At 37.5% G+C, this 25,291-nt stretch overlaps 5 protein-coding genes across 5 annotated transcripts; 1 reads left to right on the top strand and 4 right to left on the bottom strand.

Annotated features, from left to right (window-relative positions):
- Positions 1-2,609: 2,609 nt before the first annotated feature.
- LOC123310210 (histone H2B-like) lies at positions 2,610-3,079 on the bottom strand. Its single transcript, XM_044893650.1, has one exon. The coding sequence runs from the start codon at positions 3,028-3,030 to the stop codon at positions 2,659-2,661; it is 372 nt and encodes a 123-aa protein (XP_044749585.1). The 5' UTR covers positions 3,031-3,079; the 3' UTR covers positions 2,610-2,658.
- Positions 3,080-4,977: 1,898 nt separating this feature from the next.
- LOC123310209 (histone H1B-like) lies at positions 4,978-5,714 on the bottom strand. Its single transcript, XM_044893649.1, has one exon. The coding sequence runs from the start codon at positions 5,698-5,700 to the stop codon at positions 5,035-5,037; it is 666 nt and encodes a 221-aa protein (XP_044749584.1). The 5' UTR covers positions 5,701-5,714; the 3' UTR covers positions 4,978-5,034.
- Positions 5,715-16,257: 10,543 nt separating this feature from the next.
- LOC123308950 (histone H3) lies at positions 16,258-16,797 on the bottom strand. Its single transcript, XM_044891781.1, has one exon. The coding sequence runs from the start codon at positions 16,714-16,716 to the stop codon at positions 16,306-16,308; it is 411 nt and encodes a 136-aa protein (XP_044747716.1). The 5' UTR covers positions 16,717-16,797; the 3' UTR covers positions 16,258-16,305.
- Positions 16,798-17,544: 747 nt separating this feature from the next.
- On the top strand, positions 17,545-17,948 carry LOC123308959 (histone H4). The gene has a single exon (XM_044891792.1). It carries the CDS (start codon positions 17,588-17,590, stop codon positions 17,897-17,899), a length of 312 nt encoding a protein of 103 aa, XP_044747727.1. The 5' UTR covers positions 17,545-17,587; the 3' UTR covers positions 17,900-17,948.
- A 1,112-nt stretch (positions 17,949-19,060) lies between these two features.
- LOC123308954 (histone H2A) lies at positions 19,061-19,490 on the bottom strand. The gene has a single exon (XM_044891786.1). It carries the CDS (start codon positions 19,486-19,488, stop codon positions 19,114-19,116), a length of 375 nt encoding a protein of 124 aa, XP_044747721.1. The 5' UTR covers positions 19,489-19,490; the 3' UTR covers positions 19,061-19,113.
- Between the last annotated feature and the right edge of the window lie 5,801 nt (positions 19,491-25,291).

Below are 25,291 nucleotides of genomic sequence, written 5' to 3'. Positions count from 1 at the left end.
AAAATAGGTCTCAAAAATGAATAAAGGGTTTGAAATTCGATGTATGTATTTACGAACCCTCAAGGAACGATATTCCAAGAGATTTTTCATTTGCAGGACTTGCAAGGGTGAATTTCACCCCCTCTCCTCAGAGTCCACAGAATAAATCGAGAATAGGTCTTTAAAATGAATAAAGGGTTTGAAATTCGGTGTATGTATTTATAAACCCTCAAGGAACGATATTCCAAGAGCTTTTTCATTTGCAGGACTTGGAAGGATGAATTTCACCCCCTCCTTTGGAGTCCACAGAATAAATCGAAAATAGGTCTAGAAAATGAATAAAGGGTTCGAAATTCGGTGTATGTATTTACGAACCCTCAACGAACGATATTCCAACACATTTTTCATTTGCAGGACTTGGAAGGGTGAATTTCACCCCTATGTCTAATAATGAAAAAAACATCGAAAATAGGTCCCAAAATATCGTTCCTTGAAGGTTTATAAATACATACACCGAATTTCGAACCCTTTATTCATTTTCTAGACCTATTTTCGATTTATTCTGTGGACTCCCAGAGGAGGGGGTGAAATTCACCCTTCCAAGTCCTGCAAATAAAAAAGCTCTCGGAATTTCGTTCCTTGAGGGTTCGTAAATACATTCACCGAATTTCAAACCCTTTATTCATTTTTTAGACCTATTTTCGAATTATTTTGTGGACTCTGAGGAGAGGGGGTGAAATTCACCCTTCCAAGTCCTGCAAATGGAAAAGCTCTTGGAATATCGTTCCTTGAGGGTTTATAAATACATACACCGAATTTCAAACCCTTTATTCATTTTAAAGACCTATTCTCGATTTATTCTGTGGACTCTGAGGAGAGGGGGTGAAATTCACCGAATTTCAAACCCTTTATTCATTTTTGAGACCCATTTTCGATGTTTTTTTTATTATTAGAAATAGGGGTGAAATTCACCCTTCCAAGTCCTGCAAATGAAAAATCTCTTGGAATATCGTTCGTTGAGGGTTTATAAATACATACACCGAATTTCAAACCCTTTATTCATTTTTGAGACCTATTTTCGATTTTTTTTTTATTATTAGAAATAGGGGTGAAATTCACCCTTCCAAGTCCTGCAAATGAAAAATCTCTTGGAATATCGTTCCTTGAGGGTTCGTAAATAGATACACCGAATTTCAAACCCTTTATTCATTTTTGAGACCCATTTTCGATGTTTTTTTTATTATTATAAATAGGGGTGAAATTCACCCTTCCAAGTCCTGCAAATGAAAAATCTCTCGGAATATCGTTCCTTGAGGGTTTATAAATACATACACCGAATTTCAAACCCTTTATTCGTTTTTGAGACCTACTTTCGATTTTTTTTCACCCCTAGAAATAGGGGTGAAATTCACCCTTCCAAGTCCTGCAAATGAAAAAGCTCTCGGAATATCGTTCCTTGAGGGTTTATAAATACATACACCGAATTTCAAACCCTTTATTCATTTCTGAGACCTATTTTCGATGTTTGTTTTATTATTAGAAATAGGGGTGAAATTCACCCTTCCAAGTCCTGCAAATGAAAAAGCTCTTGGAATATCGTTCCTTAAGGGTTTATAGATACATACACCGAATTTCAAACCCTTTATTCATTTTTGAGACCTATTTTCGATTTTTTTTTATTATTAGAAATAAGGGTGAGATTCACCCTTCCAAGTCCTGCAAATGAAAAAGCTCATGGAATATCGTTCCTTGAGGGCTTATAAATACATACACCGAATTTCAAACCCTTTATTCATTTTTTAGACCTATTTTCGATTATATTTCGAATATCCATTTTATGGCTGGAACTCACACTTCAACATTCTAGGAATAAAAAATCTTTCAAATAGTATTTATCATCTTCTAGTGAATAAACACTCTGGGTTTGAAAGAATTCATTCATTTCCGAGACCTAATACTGATTTCAGTAAGCACAGTACGCGAAAAAAAAAGTACCCGACGCCACTGGTCAAACGGCTGCTAGATCTGAAGTGGCTGCTGGAAAGTGGCTGCTAAGTTCACACCGGTTGTTATTGCGATCAATCTCACCGTCTGGAGGGACTGTCATGAGAGTCGTGTTTCGAATATTTCGCCAACTCGCGTCGTATGTTCGCGCACTTAAGGAACGCAGAATTCGCCGTATTAGCTTTAAAGAAGTTAATAAGGGTTAGGATTATGTAATTATATACATATAAAACTCACCACATCAGAATACTTGTGAGAATGACATACAGATGTTATAAAAAATATTAAAGAAAAATATTCCGTGAATCCAAAGCAACATTCAAATTCGGAACGATCGCACAAATAAGTCCATTGGTAACATGAGTGGTCCAGGCGAGGCGTGCGGAATTTTGTTTTGGATTCACGGAATTTTTACCGAAGATTTAAAGTGGAATCAATTTCTCAAAAACTGTTGAATAAATTCGAACCAAATCTTGAAACCACAAAGTTTTCGAATTGAGACGCCTTTGCTGAATTTCAGATAATGTTAGACTGAAGGAAATCAACTTACATGGAGCGGAGCAATTTTCCGATCAAATCTGAGGAAAATAGCAACAGACAAGTTACTAATTATTAGGAATAATTAATTAGTGGTTCTGAAAAGAACCTATTGGGTTAGAACGTATGTGTTCCACTTCATTTTGAACTGGTGTACTTGGTGACTGCTTTGGTGCCTTCGCTGACTGCGTGCTTAGCCAGCTCGCCAGGTAAGAGAAGCCGTACCGCAGTCTGAATTTCCCTGCTAGTAATCGTTGAACGTTTATTGTAGTGAGCCAGTCTGCTCGCTTCAGCAGCGATACGTTCGAAGATATCATTCACAAAACTGTTCATGATACTCATGGCTTTGCTAGAAATACCGGTATCGGGATGCACTTGTTTCAATACCTTGTAAATGTAGATGGCGTAACTTTCTTTCCTCTTCCGTTTCTTCTTCTTGTCACTCTTGGAAATATTTTTCTGGGCCTTGCCCGCCTTTTTAGCTGCTTTTCCGCTAGTTTTCGGAGGCATGACTGTCGATAAATTGATAAAAAATAGTGTTCTCTTACCGATACAAATTATGAGATAGGAAAATCTTACATCTTTGGCTCCGCCCCTGAGTTATATACATTATATATATTTGATAATTTTCTACTTAGTACCTACCATTTGAAAATTCAATTAAGCTAAAATGTTCGTAGATACTAAAATTTCAATGAATCTGTTTTCAAATGATATTCAATTAACAGATTTCTGCAGAATGCCGAGGATTTTCTGCGAATTCAGCAATAACAGTACCTAATATAAACTGGACCTGTACTTAATTACCCTCGTACCCTTTTTCACAAATGTTTCATTCTATAACACAGATGCCATAAAACTGAAATCTTCAACTTTGTCGTCATCCTCTATAACAGTTACGGTTCTTTTTATGGGGCGGCTTCTTTCAAATAGGTTAATCTTTGCTTCTTTGACGCCTCCTGCCGAATATCTGGAATATTGTTGGGACTTACTCGATTCTCAACACATGATAATTGTTATTTTCATATTCAGTTTCTTTATGACTGAACTACAGTACAGAAATTATGAATAAGATGAAATTTCCAAAATGACCTTCATAAATATCAAAATGCAATTAAAATTAGCTTAACCCAAAATTTTTGGTATGTTATCTGGAAACATGCTCCGGAAACCACCCCAGTTCAATATTCCAATACAACAATTTTGGCTTTTCCAAACTAGTTGGTTTATAGTAAGGTGACCAGACGTCCGTCATTGTGACGGACAGTCCGTCAATCGTTCAAGAAGTCTGTCACTGGAAAACGTCCGTCATAATCTTGAATTCAATTTCAGCATTTTTCTCAAGAATATTCGAGATGGATAATGAAAAAAGTAAGTGATCTTTCAAAAGAATTTCCATTCCTTAAAAAAAAACAAAACTTGATTCTGAGGTCCAATGTACGAATGTTTGGGTCAATTAAGCACTGCATTTGGAGAGATATTGTACGGCATGTTTCAAGTTACTGATCAAATACTTCAGACATTCAAATTTAGTTGGTTCATAGTACCATGGTCTCTAGAAATCTTATAAAAGCAAAAAGTTTCATTTTCAAGTTGAGACTCAACGATTAGTGTATGTGTTACTTCGAGTTGAGTAGACACGTGAAATAGGTACCTTGTACCGTGAACTATACTTAGGGTTCACACCTTTCCCGGAATCACGGGATTCTCCAGGAATTTAGCCCTAAAAATTCGAATCTCCCGGCCCCCGGAAGGAATTTCAAATACACATGATTCTCCCGGAATATCAACTTTCTCGAATATTAATCTTCAATTTTGTCTCTTTCGACATGTGGCTTCTTCTTCCTATCAGAGGGTAGAGTCTATTCGGCGCTGCTTTCGTTTTGTCGATTGCTTGTTTGATATGACTTCCTTGATATTCTATCCGGTGCCATCGTACTACCCATCGTATTTTAGCCTCTAACCAAAGCTTAAAAATCACACATAATTTTGTAAATGGCATGCGCAGGTTGAATTACAGTTCGTTGCTTCCATATGAATGCAGATGTTCATGGTCAATTAGTCAAATAACGAGTTCAATTTCGAAAGAACTGTTCAATCTGAACCGAACCTCGGAATGAGGTTCGCAATTTTTTAATTGCGATGACTATGTTGAGTACTTCGGAACCGAGAGAACATTTATGAAGATATTTAATTTCTGCGGCGTATTGATTTTTTGATCAAAATCGCTATCATTCGATAGCTTGAGTGAAATCTTGAATATTCTGCATCTGAAATTATTCGGCAAAATTCCTGACCGTCAAGTGATTTTTAGAATTCGCGACTTATGTGATAGCATTTTCAAAAATATTTAATTTTCCGAAAAAAATTACCTACCGTGTTCGATGGAAACATCTTTTCTGACATCGTTTCTCTAGCGAGTGAAAATCTATAAAAGTAATATTTGATAAAAAATTCTAGAGGCCCTGAAAAGGACCGGTTTAAAATTTATTTCCTTCCAAAATTAGATTCGTTTTACTTTTTCTTTTTGGGAGACGTAACTTTCTTCGGAGCCGTTACTGATTTGACCGTTTTTGGTTTCGGTGCTTTGGGCTTCTTCGTCGGCGATTTGATTGCCTTCTTAGCTTTAGAGGGAGATTTCGTTAATTTTGGCTTCTTCTTTTCTGTAGCAACAGCCGCTCTCTTTTTCGACCTACTCGCTGTTGATGTAGACCTGGCAAGTGATTTGTTCTTCTTGTCGGCTGCCGTTGTAGGTGATGCATTCTTATTTGCTCCATCGGCCGACTTGACCGATTTTTTCGCAACTTTCTTCGACGCGTTTGTTGTAGATCCGCCAGCGGCCAATTTGAAAGAACCAGACGCTCCTTTTCCTTTGGTTTGAATCAAGGAACCGGACTGTACAGCGGACTTGAGATATTTTCTTATGAACGGTGCAAGTTTTTCAGAATCGACCTTGTAATTCGAACCGATGTATTTCTTGATAGCTTGCAACGAGGATCCGCTCCTTTCTTTCAATCCTTTGATGGCACTGTTAACCATATCGGAAGTTGGAGGATGGCTGGGTTTGACATGTTTCGACTTTGCCGAGGTTTTTTTCTCGGCTTTTTTTAGCGTCTTACCAACAGCACTAGCGGGCGTAGTTGCCTGTCGCACTTCAGACTCGGAGGTTGATGATGACATTGTATGACCTTAACACTTTTGGTTTGGATTACTTCGGGTAGAGGGATCTATATTAGCGAAGTTGACGGAAATTTGACGGGCGATTGGCTCGTAAATTATTGCTAAGGACTTGAAATTGCAAGTTTTCTGCGTAATCTCACGGAATTTGAAGTTTTTTATTTGTACCAATTATTGGGTTCATCATTGCATCGTATTTCGGACGAATGCGATATGGGAAATAGGCCGATATGCCATTTTTGACGGACCGAAACGATTCTTCCCAGACTTGCCGAAGTCGCTCTTGTCATGGTTCCTGGATATTCTCATCATATTATTATTTCGAAATTTGATTCTCCTTGATCGAACAGTTCATGATAAATAGAACATATTCTTTTATTCATTGACCATCAAAATCCGCATTTTTACTGGAAGTAGCGAAATGTTATTCGACAAAAAAATTTCTAATACTTTGTCGAATCGAGCACTGAATTTCTATCGAGAGAATTCGAAAACTATATGAGATTCTAGGATTGAACGCCCCCACTAAACGAAAAAGATCAAGAAATCGCCTAGATCAACTTAAACCACTTCGGAGCCAGCTCAAACCTCTCCGAAGCCAGCCCTAAACAAAACTTCAGGAAATTGCAACAAAAGATGCCAAAGAAATCAGGGTTGGAAAGAAAATATAAAAGGGGAAAACCATCAAGAGAATTTCATTAAAGGTGAATATTGGCACAAGGAACATGAATATAAAACACTTATTCTCTCAGCGACGTTTCGGAAATTTTATTTCCTTCATCAGGCTACTACAAAAGGTAATCGTTACCAAGCATTCAGGTGGAGTCAAAAAACAACGAAAAGGTTGTAAAAAAGTGGTCAAAATATAAAAACTAATATATGAATAAAATGTGAATGACCCAATGACTGAAAAGAAGGAATCAAATTTTTTTTGTGATAAATTATGTAAAAGCGAAACATCGAATAAAAACTGACATACATTCGTATTATAAATATCATCTCTTTAATAGATCTTCTTAGAAGATTTTGTTCTCTACATAGCATTTGAAGATTATCTATTATCCTATCTGAATTATCGAACTGAAATTCAACATGTGCATCTGAATTCGAAAACTGTACAGTTTCGAGATTTGGGTCGAATTGATCCAACATTTCCTTAGAAATTGAAATCGAACTTTGTCGGGTCGACCTCTGAAATCTATCAGAAGCGACGAACTAAAATTCAACATATGCGTCACAATTCGAAAACTATGTATAGTTTCAAGATTTGGCTTGGATTAATCCCACAATTCCTTGTGAATTGAAATCATACTTTGTCGAATCGACCACTGAAATCTCAATTCCTATCAGATCTATCAAACTGAAATTCAACACGTACATCTCAATTCGAAAACTGTGTACAGTTTCGAGATTTGGGTCGATTTGATCCAATAGTTCCTTAGGAATTGAAAGCATACCTACTTTGTTGAATCGACCACTGAAATCTCCATTCCTATCAGAACTATCGAACTGAAATTCAATATATTCAATATCTCAATTCGAATACTATATACAGTTTCAAGATTTGTCTCGAATTGATCCAACAGTTTTTGGGAAATTGATTTCACACTTTGCCGAATTGATCACTGAAATCTCAATTCCGATACAAAAATGTTTCAATGACAAAAAGGAAATAAATCAACCAACAAAGCTCTGTGATTTGCCCAAATCTTCAAGAACAGAATCAAAACAAATCCTCTTTCTGAGAGGTGTTGTTGCATCATTGCAGTGTCGAGTGAAAGCTTGACCAGAGCAGACGTATTTCATAGTGCTGTAAAAGTGAAAGTGCCCACTAGCAAAGCTACGGAATTTTTTATTCCGTCTGTGAAGTTTGGGTAGGTTCTATAGGTGTATGTGTTATCGGAAGTTTAATTCGTTAAAATTTTCAAAGTTGGTATTCATCTGCCAGAGTCCAGGTCTAGATCGGTGGTTCTGCAGAAAGCATCAGGTGAGCTTATTTTTCGTATCTGTTTCCTGATTTTTTTCGCGTAGAAAAATCTCTGGTGAGTCGTTTTGTTTTTATGCATGAGATATTTTTTTTTTTGAAAAATTTTATTTCAAATTGCTTTGAGTAGTATAGTAATTATAAATTAGATTTTAAAATTTCTGACCTTTCGGACTGCGATTCCGTAATGGAAGAAGACCCGTTAGAAATCGCTAATATCGTGTCCGAACACGCTATTTTGAGACAGGAGAACGCAAGTTCAAAAGCGAGAGTGAATGAGCTAGATAGATGCATATCTAGCTTAGTGGCTGAGATTAAAAATCTCCGGGAGAGTCTAGTTGCAGGAGGGTAATAAGGAAAGTCCTTACTCCAAAGCACTCAAAAAGAACATTATTTTGAAAAATGTCCAAGAAGTGAACTTACCGGTTCAAATATAAAACTGACATACATTCGTATTATAAATATCATCTCTTTAATAGATCTTCTTAGAAGATTTTGTTCTTTACATAGCATTTGAAGATTATCTATTATCCTATCTGAATTATCGAACTGAAATTCAACATGTGCATCTGAATTCGAAAACTGTACAGTTTCGAGATTTGGGTCGAATTGATCCAAAATTTCCTTAGAAATTGAAATCGAACTTTGTCGGGTCGACCTCTGAAATCTATCAGAAGCGACGAACTAAAATTCAACATATGCGTCACAATTCGAAAACTATGTATAGTTTCAAGATTTGGCTTGGATTAATCCCACAATTCCTTGTGAATTGAAATCATACTTTGTCGAATCGACCGCTGAAATCTCAATTCCTATCAGAACTATCAAACTGAAATTCAACACGTACATCTCAATTCGAAAACTGTGTACAGTTTCGAGATTTGGGTCGATTTGATCCAATAGTTCCTTAGGAATTGAAAGCATACCTACTTTTTTGAATCGACCACTGAAATCCCCATTCCTATCAGAACTATCGAACTGAAATTCAATACATTCAATATCTCAATTCGAATAATATATACAGTTTCAAGATTTGTCTCGAATTGATCCAACAGTTTTTGGGAAATTGATTTCACACTTTGCCGAATTGATCACTGAAATCTCAAATCCGATACAAAAATGTTTCAATGACAAAAAGGAAATAAAGCAACCAACAAAGCTCTGTGATTTGCCCAAATCTTCAAGAACAGAATCGAAACAAATCCTCTTTCTGAGAGGTGTTGTTGCATCATTGCAGTGTCGAGTGAGAGCTTGACCAGAGCAGACGTATTTCATAGTGCTGTAAAAGTGAAAGTGCCCACTAGCAAACCTACGGAATTTTTTATTCCGTCTGTGAAGTTTGGGTAGGTTCTATAGGTGTATGTGTTATCGGAAGTTTAATTCGTTAAAATTTTCAAAGTTGGTATTCATCTGCCAGAGTCCAGGTCTAGATCGGTGGTTCTGCAGAAAGCATCAGCTGAGCTTATTTTTCGTATCTGTTTCCTGATTTTTCTCGCGTAGAAAAATCTCTGGTGAGTCGTTTTGTTTTTATGCATGAGATATTTTTTTTTTTGAAAAATTTTATTTCAAATTGCTTTGAGTAGTATAGTAATTATAAATTAGATTTTAAAATTTCTGACCTTTCGGACTGCGATTCCGTAATGGAAGAAGACCCGTTAGAAATCGCTAATATCGTGTCCGAACACGCTATTTTGAGACAGGAGAACGCAAGTTCAAAAGCGAGAGTGAATGAGCTAGATAGATGCATATCTAGCTTAGTGGCTGAGATTAAAAATCTCCGGGAGAGTCGAGTTGCAGGAGGGTAATAAGGAAAGTCCTTACTCCAAAGCACTCAAACGTGACGTGTCCAAAAATGTCCGAGAAGTGACCTTACCGGTTCAAAAGCAGAAGATTGAGGTGGTCAAAACCCCTAAAAACAAAATTTCCCCACCCTCCAAAAGAGTGAGAAAATACAGCTCTTCGTCAAATGAAGAGCTCAATAAGAAGAGAGTCGTGACACCCCCAGCCTCCAGAGGAGGAGAAAAGAGATAAGTTCTCCCCAGTTACCCTTAGAGAAACGTCAGAATGGACGTCAATTTCTAACGCGTTAGTGCGAAACGGCATTAATTTTAGCATAGCGACAGCAGTAAAGGACGGAATTATGATCGTCCCACAAACCCCCCAAGATCCCCGAAGGATGACTGAATTCCTCCAAAAAATCAATAGAGTTTTACACTCTCCAACGAGAAGAGGAGAAGGAAATTTACGCGGTAGTGAGATACCTACCGATATATGTAGATATGCCTACGATCCTTGAGAACCTCAAGGATCAAGGAATCGTTGATGCCGAGGTCATAAGGTTGACCTCGAACATTTCTTAAAAGCCAATGCCCTTACTACTGGTGAAAACTCAGAATAAGGGCATCTTCGAAATCAACAGGCTGTACAACATGAATTGTGTTGTCGAACCAAAGAGAAAGACAGCAGGGCCTGGATAGTGCTATCGCTGTCAACGGTATGGACATGCCCAGAGCAAATGCGAATTCCCATGGAGTTAGGTGAAATGCTCCGGTAATCACAGCTCCAAGGAGTGTACGCTCACCAGGAAGAATGACGAACGTAATGCTTCTTCCTTCTTGGTCACGAAAAAGGCCAAGAGATCGCCAAGATCGCACCAAACCAGCTCGAGGCCAACACAAAATACTCCGAAGCCAGCCCAAAACTCTTCGGAAGTTAAGAAACCCCAGGAAACTGCAACCAAAGCAGAGACTAGGAATCCAGATGAAATGACGGAGAAGGCAAAAACCGTCAAAAAAGCCGAAACCAGGAAAGGAATTTCTGGAATTACTGAGGAACTGGATAAGTTCACGAAAAACCTCCTCAGCACGATGATGCAGAATCTGGAGAAAGAGATTGAGAAGAAGATGCAGCAAATTATTAAGAAATTATTGAGAAATCGCAGGAATGGAATAATAGAGTGGAAAATACCAACGGGAGAAGACTGAAGATTTATGCTGAAAAACTTAATGCAGTTGTGATACGACCTGATATACCGACCTACATACAAAGAGTAAATGGACTACCTGATGTACTGGACATTGTCGTAATGAAAGACATCACTGAAGAAATCAGCATTGATACAATAGAAGACCACAATCCCATAGAAGAATTCATAGTGGGACATGGCCCAAGAAACGAAGAAGAGACACAAACCAATGATCGCACAGACTGGGAGAAATATAAGAATTCACTTCCGGATAAAATCACGTAAATTCCTCAAACAAACACCCAGGATGAATTAGATGAAGCAGTTGAAAAATTGGAAAATCGAATAAAAGAAGCCTATGAAGAAAGCACCAATCTCTTGGTAAAAGAACTCAGACTCAGAAAAATCTACAGAACAACAAAAAGATAAGAAGACAAGAAGAAACTGAATAAGCATAGTCAGATATGATGACAATGAAGATCTAGAAGAAGAAGTGAAGGCAAACGAAAAACTGATGATGGAACCACCGCAAACCGAAATCATTCCAAAACCGGCTTTACCAACAGATATCAAAGAGATCTCATAATGATATTGAAAAACAGGAAAGCGCCGGAAGAAGATAGGATAACGAATTATATGTTGAAGAAATTGCCTAGAAAAGGAATAGCAGCCTTGACGAATATAACAAACGGAGTGATGAGGACCGAATACTACCCGAAGAGATGGAAAACTGCAGAAATGATAGTTTTCAACAAGCCTGTAATGGAACGGAAATTTCCCCAAAATTATAGACCAATCAGCACTAGGAAAAATCGTCGAGAGGGTTATCGCTAAAAGGCTGAATGAGGAAACAGAAATGTTGAAGTTAATTCCACCCGAACAATTTGGATTTCGACGAGAACATTCGACTGAACTCCAATTACTATGGCTCATAGAATACGTCACCGAAGGAATGCAGGCCGAGCAGGCCACAGGATTAGTTCTGATGGATATCGAGAGAGATTTTGATAGAGTATGGAACGAAGGCATAATCTACAACATGAAAAAAGCAGGATATTCGACCAAGCTATGCAAGATTCTCAGGAAGTATCTGAGGAATAGAAACTTTAATGTGAAGATAGATGGAGCAACCCCTCAAACCAGACAATTGGAAGCGGGAGTGCCTCAAGGATCGGTACTTGGACCTCTGCTTTACGTAATATACGTTTATGATATCCCGAAGAATGCTAGAAATATGCTCACCTTGTACGCAGATGACACAGGAATAGCGTTCAGACATCGACGCTCAGAGATCATACACCAGAGACTGCAGGAAGCCATAGATGAATTACTCAAATGGTGCATCAAATGGAAAATCCAAATCAATGGAAGAAAGACTCAAGCAATTTTACTGCAAAAGAGAAGATTGAGGATGGAAGAAAACCTTGAAGTTGATGGAGAAGAGGTTGAATGGAAAAATGAAGTAACATACCTAGGAGTGAAGCTTGACAGAGGACTAACTTGAAAAAAAAAACCACATCAAATGTACAGTTGATAAATCAAAAGGCGCAATGAGTAGACTTTATCCAATCATAGGCAGAAGAGGTCATGTGAATAAGGACATCAAGTTGACGATGATTGAAACTATCCCGCGACCACAACTCACTTATCGATCGGCGGCATGGGGCTTCGCAGCCAAGACGCACATCAAGAGAATACAGGCCACTGAGAATAAACTCCTTAGAATGGCGATGGATGTACCCTGGTTTGTTAGGAACAAACAAATCTACAAGGACTTGGAATGGGAACCAGTTACAGAATTTATGAAGAGAAAGGCGGAAAGGATATTCGCAAAGCCAAACAACATCAAAATGAGGAACTACAAAGATTAGTGGACTACGATCCAACGGAAGAAGCTAGAAGGTCAAGAACCTACCACCGAAGACTGAGAGATCAGTTAAGGATTTAAATGTAACCAAAGAAGAGCTTAACGTATAGCTATAGGCAGCATACAACTATCAACACTACTATGATCGTGTGAGAGTCCAGAAACCATAAGAGTCAACTGGTCAATAGGCAAAATGCCCGGAACCTACGAAGAAGCAGTTAAGGGTTTTTAGTGGGTCTCGAGCTCAAGAGAGTGAGAAACCCCACACTTGTTCCCCCTCAGGAGAGGGTGGTTCGTCTGATTTGCAGATTATCCCCCTGCTACACCAAAAAAAAATTTTTTTTGTGATCTTCCTCCTTCATTGACTTAGTCCTCAAAGCCCTCTAATAATATATATCTAGTTTTTTATCGTAATCTAATCGTTTCTTCAGAGAAATTTCGTCTATCAGAATCACACATTCCTTTTCGAATATTTCCATAGTTCTCACCTTATATTTAACTTTTTTTAAAAAGATAATTATATAGATATAGAATATTATAATGATATAGTTTTTACTGCAAGGTTCAACTCTTTCAATGCTTTCGCCAATTGGATATTTATGGGCGATTGGATGCTGGATATTCTCGATTGAATTCTTCGAAGTTTTTGTTGAAGCACACGCAACTTCTCGTTTTTCTTGATAAGAAGAGCTTCCAGAATTTTATTTTCTCTTATGAGTTGCTTCAGTCTGCTTAGGCTTTTTAACTTTCCTTGATGTGTTTTTTACGAGTGGTGCGTTTGTAATTTTGACATCTAAAGGTGAAATGATAAATTTTTATTGCTTTATACATGGCTCAAATAAGGCCGGCGAAGCACAATTTTGGAAGACTATTTGCATAAAATATGCCTTTGATAACAACAGAGTTGATGATGTATTTTACCGAATATTTCTGAACTACTCTGAACCAGACTATTCCGGATTATTTCTATTGTATTTTCTTGAGAAATTCATATAATTCGAAGGAAAGAAAACAAATACAAGTAAAAGACGAGAATCTTCTTAAGTACGTCTGTGAATAAATGTCAAAAACTTTGAGACTCGATTCCTCGATGAAAATAACTAAGGGTACATCATATAATATTTTTCCGAAATCACCCACCGTTCCAAAACACTAGAGAAGGTGTTGACGATTTGATGTAACTCTGTACATAATAATAAGATACATAATGTGAATCACTATGTTATTATCGATTATTATTATCGTGTTCTTATTCACCACCTGATTTTTCTGCAATAAGTTTTTTGTATGATTCTTTATTCAATTCTGAAGAAAATTTTTTCTGGAAAATTTCGATACATATTATCATTGAGAATACTCAAAGATATTATTTCGTTTGAAAAAGCAAGCTTTGCCAGGGATGTTATTCTTCTTACAGAATATTTGGAATGGTGATTACGGCCTTCTCGACAAGAGAGCAATAAAGTTTCAACTTTTATGACACTTTATGGCCCACCGGTTCAAAAAGGTCCGGTAACAATCGAGCAGATTGGAATATCTTGATGCTGCCTTATTTGTTTGTTCTTGTTAGAGGTGAAGAATTATTCTGTTTTAATTGCTTGATGTCTTATATGAAGTGATTCAAAATTCAAGGTTATATGATTGTTTAGTAATCCGTTCGAATATAGGATTGTTCTCATCCTCTTCGGTGAAACTTTCAACTCAAAAATTCTATAGAGAAAGAAAGTAAACCTTTGAAAATTGTGTATTAATTGAATACTCAAAGCTATGAATGAAATTATCTTATGATCCTAAAATCGATATCAATTGGAATTTCTGATGAACAATCTGAAAAAAGGTATCATTTTATTTTCGAATTTTGAAAGTAACTAAAAAGTAGAATTTTTGTCACGAAAATAACCTTAATTTGCTTCAGAGTAAGATTTTTTGTCTTGAATTGATTGTACAAAACACATTGTTGAATATACGGGGTGTTGAACGATTCGATAGGTCCAATAATTTTAGGGGTATATTTCCTCAATCATTTTAGTGCAAAAACTTCATATAAAAATAGGTACGCAAAAGCTTAGTTACGGACGATTTTCAAATTTTGTGCGGGTATCAAAAAACATTGAATTTCTCTTCAATAATTGTTCAGTTATGCGATTTCCAGTCAACTTTTTCCTTACCGAATATATCGAAGAACTAACAACAGAGAATCAATCATTGAATGGTCGAAAATAATTCAAAATTCGATGAGTTGCTCATAACTGAATTATGGATTCGAAACAAATCGATATCGAATTTTCAATAAAGAAGTGTTTATTCCACGTTCAGCTTTGTGCTGAACCAGGCACAAAAATGTTTCATTCCAGCCCTGTCGGTCCCAAAAATTCTGATCACTTGGGCTGAAGAAAGCAGATTTCTTCTAGAATAAAATGCCCCAAAATTTCTCGACTGACTCAGCATCATATACTTCTCTTAATATCCAATAGGCACCGCCACTTTACGGCGGTAAAGTTTCGGCTTCAATCTGATGAACTGGGTTGTTCCTCTAAGGGGGTTAATACTCAAGGCTGGTACATATAGTCCGACACCCAAAACGTTATTTTCACGTAGATTTTAGGAGGATGTTATAAATCTTGTATGTATTGAATTTTCTGCGAGAGTCGAGTACCACCCGTCCTTTTGTTATTATAAAATTAACCCTCGTAAAAACTGGTCGCCTGTTTGGCCATAAATCACAATGCAGGAGCTAAGTGAATTGTAATTGATTACTCAGAAATGGATGGGTGGAGTTTGATGAGAGGCGGGTGAATTGATCTCATTTCCTTAAAAAATCCAGGATAATTGAAAAAATTCAAATTTTTTTTTTTTCGTTATCATGAAGGTCTTTTTAAGAAAATACTCATGTTGATTATTTCGAACCATCACTTTTGCATTCGAATTTATACTCGTATATAAATATGTACCACCATTTTCAAACTGAGTTTAACAGAAAAATATTAATTTTCTTTTCAAAAACGAAACGTGAGTCTCTTTGTTCATTCCTTCTGATTATACATGTTAAAAATGAGATGAATTCATCCTTCCGTTTTTGAATTAAGATGGAAATGGATTGTGAAGCATAGGGCAAATGAAAGTGTTGTACAACCTTAAACTGTCAGTAAGGACTCATACAACAGGTATGAGTTCCGTGTACACTTAGCCATGAATTGTTATGAATAGACCGATTTATAGGAACCTAAAATCTGAAACCATTTCAAGATTTGATTCGAATTGATTCAATAGTTGGTGGTTTTATATTTTGTCGAATCGAGAATCGGCAATGTTTCAATCTCGAGAGCTAGGAAAACTTCAATAAAGAATAACATAAAGATAGACCCATTATTGACTTCTTTTCCCGATATTGAAATCTATTGAGAATCGGCAAACTACAATTCGGAAAATTTTCAAGAATTCGTCTGATGAAGGATTCTGATGTGACTCCGAAACATTACGGAATCTTATCAAAAATTCCCTTTTCCGTTCAGTGTCAGTCAGGCAATAATTTCTAGCATTTGAATTGCTCGCGACACATGAGTGCGTGAGCAAATCGATCACATATTTCAACAGAGGCTCCGAGAAAAATTCAGAAAAAGATCTAAAGAAATTGCTTTCACACTTTGTCGAATCGACCACTGAAATTTCCATCCGTATCGGAAGTATCGAACTGTATGAGCCTGGCGATCGAAGTATCGTACGAGTAAAAAAAATCATCTTGAGTTTTGTGGTTCTGAAAAGAACCGATATGTAAGATTCCCGAATCGAAATTTAGGCACGTTCACCCCTGATACGTCTAGCAAGTTGAATGTCCTTCGGCATGATAGTTACTCTTTTGGCGTGGATCGCACACAAGTTGGTATCCTCGAAGAGTCCAACCAAATAAGCTTCGCTAGCTTCTTGAAGTGCCATTACGGCGGAACTTTGAAATCTGAGATCAGTTTTGAAATCCTGAGCGATCTCACGTACCAACCTCTGGAAGGGCAATTTACGGATCAGCAACTCGGTACTCTTCTGATAACGTCGTATCTCACGTAAAGCAACGGTTCCCGGACGGTAACGGTGAGGTTTCTTCACACCGCCTGTGGCTGGAGCACTTTTACGTGCAGCTTTGGTGGCTAATTGTTTTCGCGGAGCCTTACCCCCGGTCGACTTTCTAGCAGTCTGCTTAGTACGAGCCATAATGTAAGATAATGAACACTCTCCCTATTTCTCTACACGATCTGATCCGCGGCACGGATGAATAATTCTATCCGTCCCCACCACCGTCTGCCCATATATATAGACTACGTCGCCGTTCCAATGCGTATCTAAAAATCTATTGGATGCTACGAAATTTCTGTGGTGGGGCGGCTGTAGTTTATAAATACTGGTCGGAGAGTAGTTATCTGCGCGACCACAACTCACATATGGATCGGCGGCATGGGGCTTCGCAGCCAAGACCCACATCAAGAGAATACAGGCCACTGAGAATAAACTCCTTAGAATGGCGATGGACGTACCCTGGTTTGTTAGGAACAAACAAATCTACAAGGACTTGGAATGGGAACCAGTTACAGAATTTATGAAGAGAAAGGCGGAAAGGATATTCGACAAAGCCAAACAACATCCAAATGAGGAACTACGAAGATTAGTCGACTACGATCCAACAGAAGAAGCTAGAAGGTCAAGAACCTACCACCGAAGACCGAGAGATCAGTTAAGGATTTAAATGTAACCAAAGAAGAGCTTAACCTATAAAAGCTATAGGCAGCATACAAATATCAACACGACTATGATCGTGTGAGAGTCCAGAAACCATAAGAGTCAACTGGTTAATAGGCAAAATGCCCGGAACCTATGAAGAAGCAGTTAAGGGTTTATAGTGGGTCTCGAGCTCAGAGAGTGAGAATCCCCACACTGTTCCCCCTCAGCAGAGGGTGTGTTCGTCTGTTTGCAGATTTTCCCCCTGCTACACCAAAAAAAAAAAAAAAAAAAAAAAAAAGTTATCTGTTATTCGGTTTTCGTTAACGTATTGACTCTGTACTTCGACTTTTCCAAACGTTCAGCAGACATGACTGGTCGAGGTAAAGGTGGTAAGGGTTTGGGCAAAGGTGGAGCCAAGCGTCATAGGAAAGTACTCCGAGACAACATCCAAGGTATCACCAAACCAGCTATCAGGAGATTGGCTAGGCGTGGAGGTGTCAAGCGTATTTCTGGTCTCATTTACGAAGAAACTCGTGGAGTGTTGAAGGTGTTTCTGGAAAATGTTATCAGGGACGCTGTCACATATACCGAACATGCAAAAAGAAAAACCGTTACCGCCATGGACGTTGTATATGCCCTCAAACGTCAAGGACGTACATTGTACGGTTTCGGCGGTTGAATGAGTTATTATTCAGGTCGTAGTATAACGGTCCTTCTCAGGACCACAACGATAAAATGGTTCGTTTTATCCAATATCAATGTCTATTGCTGCCAAATTGTCTATTCGTATCATTTACTATGAAGGAGCAGGTACTTTTGTTTCGGATTTTGTATTCGAAGTCTCTCCTGGAAAACTTACAATTGAAGAATTTATCGATGTCCATTAAGAGTTCATGATAATAGAAATGTGTCTTTCAGTTTTAATTTTGCCACGATTTTTTATGAGCGAAAATTGAGAGACATTTAATGTATATTCCTCACCTGTTGATATTCATAATCAAACCCGTACAAATGAAAGGGCAAGCCTCATATTTAGTTGGATACTTCCGATAGAAATTTAGTTTTCAGTGGTCGATTCGACAAAGTATCAAACCAATTTCTCAATTTTTTTTGGGGTTTTCACTCGGTCTGAAACAAAATAAATTAAAGAATTGAAATAATCGATTTGCTCCTGCCTGAATTCTTGCACTAATGTGTCAGGAGCCAATCAGATGGAAGATTTTGTTGACCTACTGACAATGAACGAAAAATTGAACTTTTTGGTAAAATTTCGTTTTTTTTGGCATCTATATCAGAATCCTTCATCTGACGAATTCTTGAAAATCTTCAGAAGTTTAGTGTATCTCTTGACATTTGTCGCTTAGGCAAAGTATGAAACCAATTTCCCAAAAACCCATTCGAACCAAATCTTGAAATCGGACATAGTTTTCGAATTGGAATGCGCTTGTTGAATTTCTGTTCGATACCGTCATTTGGAATGTACTTTCTCGTGGTCGAGTATCAGATCAATTTCTGAAATATTGTATGATCAATTCGAACCAAATCTCATAATCCCACAGAAGTCTTCGAGGTGAACCGAAAGTTTTTGGGCAATTGATAACCTACTGTGTAGTATGAACCGTTGAAGTATGCATTTGTACTGGAAGTAGAAATTCAGCGCGTTGAACCGGAAGATTTGTACTTGAAGTAGCGAACTGTAATAATACAACAAGGCATCTCAATTCAAAAACTACGTGTCATTACGACATTCAGTTCTTCTCGAAATCTGCTGGAGGGGACTGAGATCGAGTTACCTCATCGTCGTTCAAATATCATAGCGAACTTCTTTAGCGATACTGTGTTGCGGCCCTGAAAAGGGCCTTTCGACAGAGAGTTGATCGTGCTGCGAATTATTTACGATTTCTTTTCGGTCTTTTTCGGCAAAAGTACCGCTTGGATATTTGGTAAAACTCCGCCCTGGGCAATAGTGACTCCAGAGAGTAACTTGTTCAATTCTTCGTCGTTTCTAATGGCCAACTGAAGATGGCGTGGAATGATCCTAGTCTTCTTGTTGTCTCTAGCGGCGTTACCGGCCAATTCCAATACTTCAGCAGCGAGATATTCCATCACGGCTGCCAGGTAAACGGGTGCTCCCGCTCCTACTCGTTCGGCGTAATTTCCCTTTCGCAACAATCGATGGATACGTCCAACGGGAAACTGTAATCCCGCTCTATTTGAACGAGACTTCGCTTTACCCTTAACTTTACCACCTTTGCCACGACCCGACATGATCAATGAGTTTATCAACAGTTGCTAAACGTAGTTCGATAAATTTTCGTGATGAATTTTATTGCATTACAATCGTGCTTGATATTCATGCTATTTTCATTCCGCCAATTAGCGGACGCCATCAGATAGACGCTGTAGAAGGGGCGGGTCCGTGTTCCGTCAATCTAGAGATTGACGCTAGAAATTTTATGATACTTAGTCGAATCGACCGCTGAAATCTTCATTTAACAAGAGATATAGATGCTGGAGTACCCCAAGGATCAGTACTTGGGCCACTTCCGTTCAACATATACATTCTCGATTTTCCCAAGAATCCAAGAACCATGCTTATATGATGTGACGACACAGGCTTAGCAACTCGACACCGCAACCCAGAAGTGATAGAACGAGTTCTACAAGAAACGATTGACGAAGCAAATGACTGGTGCATAAGGTGGAAAATCAAGCTCAATTGACAGAAGCCAAGCAATATTACTACAGAAGAGAAGACTGCGACCTACAGCGAATCTAGAAATTGACGGCGAAGAAATCGATTGGAAAAATGAAGCCAAATATTTAGGAATAACGCTTGACAAAGTACTTACTTGGAAAAGTCATATCAAACAAGCAATCGACAAAACGAAAGCAGCGATGAATAGACTCTACCCTCTGATAGGAAGAAGAAGCCACATGCCGAAAGAGACAAAATTGAAAATTATTAAAGCCGTTGCTAGGCCTCAACTGACTTATGGATCAGTTGCCTGGAGTTTCGCGGCAAAGAGCCATATCAAAAAAATTCAGGACACTGAAAACAAGCTGCTACGATGTGCACCTTGGTTTGTCAGGAATAGACAGAATTTTAGGGACCTAAAATGGAAAACCATAACGGAATTCATGAACAGAAAAGCAGATAAATTATTCGAAACAGCGAAAAACCACCCCAATCAAGAATCGAAGGTTCGAATATGGCGGACGGAGAAGACGCGATGTCGGATGTGTCCGATGAAAATGACCCGAGACTCAGAGTTTTATAAATGTTGTGCAACCAAAAGCTGCAAGTTCAAAGTCTGCATACAATGCTTTCCGATTTTTCATCAAGTATGTGCGAAAATAAATACAAATTTGAAATTTTTGGGTGGAAACAAAGTTTTATGTTGCGCCGTGACAGGTGAACAAGAAGAAACGGAGGAAACAGAAACATAACAAAACGCAATGGAAATAAGGTACCTCAAACACTCACTGTAAAAAACAAGAGACAAAAATGAAATTCTGAAACTTAACAACAACCTGCTGATGGAAAAAATCAAAATGCTGGAAAATGAAGAACCCAAAATAGGGGTAAACATCACTGAAAACAACGCACCTACCACAAACAGACCGTTCGAAGAGCCAAGGACAGATACATCAAACAATAAAACAACAGAAGCCTACACATACGCTAAAGCGACTATGTCCGCAACTAGACAACAGAGGGGGTAATAGTTCCGAAAATACAGATCAGAACAACACTCCGAACACAGAGGCGAGTAGTTCCTAAGAACCTTAGAATATAGAATAACAGGAAGGAGCATATTGCTCATCTCAATTTGACCGGAATGGAGGAGAAATATGGCCGACATATATTTCCGTTTCAACAGTGACGTAGGACAATGAAGTTTCCAAAAAACTAACTTCAATAGTCAGTTGATTCTGATTAATCAAAAAAATTAGGAAAGCACTGACGTAAAGTCAGAAGCTTTTTCAAGCTCGTTCAAATTGATAATCAAAGCGGAAATTCACCCCGCCTAACACTGCTTGGCTAGATACTTAATGGTATTAAGGTCTATGACTTAACATCACCTACGCCCATGGAGTGTTATTGTCATGAGATAACCTTGTTATATGTCATGAAATTCAGGAACTCATAATTAATACCTGATATTCAGCTTAAAAAAATCACCTACCTATGAATTATTCACGCTACAATATCCAAAATTCTTATTTTCAGTAAATTTCAAGAAATCAAATTACCAAAATTAAGTTGAAACATCACTTTGTTCATTTGGCCACAGATAACAGAATCATTTGACTTCCAAGTCTGCCACTTTTAAAATTAAAATTTGGAAGTATCAACATTTCAGAAAATCGGGGATATGGGATCAGTTTCGTGGCGGCGCCACCATGTCATTTGCTTGGTTCTATCCTTGTTCCACCAAAGGAAGTCCAATGATACTCTCTCGTTTTATTTTGTTTTGCGTTGATATAGAATGTCGATCAACGTCCAACGAGTTCAAAATATGAACTTGAACTGGTGCATTTTGTCAGTTGTTAAGGAATATTTGTGCCTTATAGTTCAATTTTCGTTGTAAAAACAAATCTGTCAATATTTCAACACTATCGAATAAGGGTTCGAATGAGGATTTACTGTTCTTCTTCAAGATAATTTCTGTTTGACAACTTGAATTCGTGAGGGGGGTAATTCAATATGATTTTAATAAAACACAGTTAATTGGTCAAATATCCAATATATTCAGTTGACGGAAAGGAAATTTTCACTATATCTACTCAGGAAGAATATTTGAAGTAACATACTCGAATAGATTTATGTTTTTCTGATTCTCAATACATGTTCACAATTCACATTACATATTTCCAATACAGTTTCTTCGAAATATTGCTGAAGTTTCCATAAAACTTAGCTATATCAGTCCCGAATGTTCGTTCATCTGATTTGGTTCTGCTTCAAATTCCAACAACACCGAATTCTTAGCTGTAACTCTTGATTGTCCATATGGAAAACTGAACTTACTGAACGACATGTTGAATAAATGAATGTTCTACACCCCTTTCTCGAAACTAATACATTTTCACACACCAACAATCGCTTATAAATACAACATATTCGTACGTCGTAGGAAATTATTTTCAAATATCAAATGACAATGCTCTGTCAAATTCTAAACAGCGCTACCTACAGTGAAAAAAACGAAACTGATCCCATATCCTCACGAAATTAAAAACAAAATCGAATCAGTGAATACACCAGAGTTTTAGACATCTTACTAAGAACGTATAGCCCCAAGGAAGAAATACTAAACATAAACTGGAACAACACAAAGCAGACAAATCGAAGGTGACGAATACACAGGAGTAAATCGTCGAAGGAATACAAGAACTTACCACGGAAAAAATATCGGCACAGGACAAAATTCGAAAGGATTCTCGGGAGAAGAGAAAAAGTTTTGGCTTTATATGAACAGAGTTAAGAGAAACACAACAGAGATAATGATAAAAGAATACCTTTCCAATAAACAAGGATTTGAACAGGCGGAAATTACAGTGAGAGAGAGATATCGTAGAGCGAAGAAAGGGCGAAAAGATTTTTAATAACAGCACCATTTGAAAAGAAAGAGGAAATGTACGAATCCGACTTTTGGTCAGCAGGAGTAGGCATCAAAAGATTTGATATCTCCAAGCATAAAGACATGATGAGGCTGGAATAGTCCGAGAGCTGGCGACGAAAATCGGCAAGAGTTTTGTAATGGCTCATATTTAAATATTAGGTAGTTAGTTTTGGTGGTGTACATGAGTCAGCGCCCACTCTCAAGGTCAGGTAGTGGAACATCTGGCGGCGACGCTCTTTGATTTATGTAAAATTACAATATCCGTACTTTGAGTGACTGCTGACCGCCTCTGTTCTATTGATATGTGGTCTGACTATTTCATTCTCAAATAATGCATGATATTTGAACAATAAATGCATTTTCACCCATTACAAATCTCTTGAAACGACATCGTTACGTGCTACGGTATTTTCTGTCTTAAATTCAGTTTCTGTGATAATACAACGAAATCAATAATTTTGTAATTTACAATATCAAATTTATTATGAGACACTCAATCAGGGTTGGGTTTGACGCCTTAATAATAATAAAACTCAGGTTTCATAACTGCATACTAACCAATCTATTGACTACAGGATTAACCTTTACATGCAAAAAAATCCTTAATACTATAGGGTAAAATTTTATGAACAATTTTGAAAATTTTTGTACAAATGGCTATTGAAAACTAAGTAAGTGAAATAGCGGCACTTAGAACAATGTTCACTATTTGTTATCAATACTGAAGTGACAACTGATAATTAAAGAAATGAATGCTACTATAACCAGGTATGATAAGGAACTTATCTTAAATCAGGATGACCTCCCCTCGCAAGTGAAACGCACCAAACCAAGTATGGAATGAATCTTTCCTAGACAAGCTATGATCCATAAAACCAATATGACCCAGGAGGTATGCACCATTCACCCCAAAATTTCCTTTCCAAAACTCGAACGGGTTTAAATAAGTCCAAAGGTGAAAATTACAGTACGAAAAAAAATCTGAGGATGAAATTAGAAAAAAAGGATTTACTAGTTTTGAATTTAATTTGCATGTAACTTACTCTCGTAGTCGAGGATTTTTTCACTCAATTGCAGTTGAATAAAATTCGACTTGGCTATCCAAATTTAATTGCCAACGCCTTAATCAGCAGAATTAATTCAGCTATAAAAATACTCAAAAATGCTGTTCAATAAACTCTATTGTTTTTCGAAATTTTTAAATTCACTGCGCAAAGGCTACGATGGAAAAAGAACGAAATTCGAAATAAATCTAATGTAGAACTCGACTCAAGAGATAAGCGATATAAAAAAATTGAAGAAAAAAATTTAGTTGTTTACACATATTAATTCTAATGCAAAATTGAATTTAACGGATCTTATAACATGACATCTACTGGGAATGCAACATACCTCCTGCGTTACAGAAATCTTTAACAAACATGATAAAACTGTAAAGAATAAAAATCGAACTGTATCATACCTCCCCTTCCCATGATAAAAAAATCGAAGATTTTTTTTCAAAAAAAGCAAACAAATAGTCGGTGTCATCAACATGAGAGAGGAAAATTCATCCCAACTATTGACCATCATCAAGAGTTCTATCAGGCTTAAGTTGAGACACATGCCAAAATCCCTTAGAAACTCCCGAATCATCTCTCAGTTCATAAGCATTAACCCCAAGCTTTTCTGATACTCTATACGGACCACAAAATTTATCACCTAACTTCGCTGAAAAATCTTTCACACTGGATCACAAAGAATGTGACTTCACCCAAACATAATCATTAACATTATATCGTTGAGGTCTATGTCTTAAATTATAATCGTGTTTGGTTTTCTCATGAGCTTTCACCAATTTATCCTTCACAAATAGTCTTAACTTCTCCATCCACAACATTTTTTCCGAACCATCCTCTACAGACTTGTTTTCCACCGTATCGAAAAAGGTGTATTATCAACAACTTCATGTTTTGCTGTTCGATATGCACAAGCTAATTGGGGTAAATATTTGTCCCATTTTTTGTGGTTTTCTTCAATTTAACTAGCTATCATCGTTTTTATGACTCTATTAGATCTTTCTGAAAAATTTGGTTCCGGGTGGTAAAGAGGATTATAAAATACTTTGACATGATATTCATCCAACAACTTCTTAAATTCTCTACTTTTAAATTGATTTGGCAACAGCGCCTACTCACAGCCTTGAGCCTTCTAAAGGAATAGCCCGGAACAACGCCACAGCGGCAACGTCGCCTGTAGGCACAGAAATTCGAAGCGTAAGCCATAGGCAAACTCTCTCTGCGTAAGCCATTGAACTCTAAGAGAACTGGAAGGGCCTCTTAGGTACTGAAATACGACGAAAAGTGTGTCCAACTGAGACGGAAGATAAACCAATTGACAGAGCGCAGAGAGAGATAGATTTCTCTACATCTTCCCTTTCAGTCTTCCTCAGTTTGCCTGCA

The sequence above is a fragment of the Coccinella septempunctata genome, chromosome 3, assembly GCF_907165205.1.
Source record: "Coccinella septempunctata chromosome 3, icCocSept1.1, whole genome shotgun sequence".
NCBI classification, from domain to species: Eukaryota; Metazoa; Arthropoda; class Insecta; order Coleoptera; family Coccinellidae; genus Coccinella; species Coccinella septempunctata.
Note: the sequence above shows the minus strand (reverse complement) of the source record. Positions and strands in the feature narration are given on the sequence as shown.

Excerpts from the sequence above, each read along its gene's own strand:
- LOC123310210 (XM_044893650.1), bottom strand. The coding sequence starts at position 3,030 with ATGCCTCCGAAAACTAGCGGAAAAGCAGCTAAAAAGGCGGGCAAGGCC.
- LOC123310209 (XM_044893649.1), bottom strand. The coding sequence starts at position 5,700 with ATGTCATCATCAACCTCCGAGTCTGAAGTGCGACAGGCAACTACGCCC.
- LOC123308950 (XM_044891781.1), bottom strand. The coding sequence starts at position 16,716 with ATGGCTCGTACTAAGCAGACTGCTAGAAAGTCGACCGGGGGTAAGGCT.
- LOC123308959 (XM_044891792.1), top strand. The coding sequence starts at position 17,588 with ATGACTGGTCGAGGTAAAGGTGGTAAGGGTTTGGGCAAAGGTGGAGCC.
- LOC123308954 (XM_044891786.1), bottom strand. The coding sequence starts at position 19,488 with ATGTCGGGTCGTGGCAAAGGTGGTAAAGTTAAGGGTAAAGCGAAGTCT.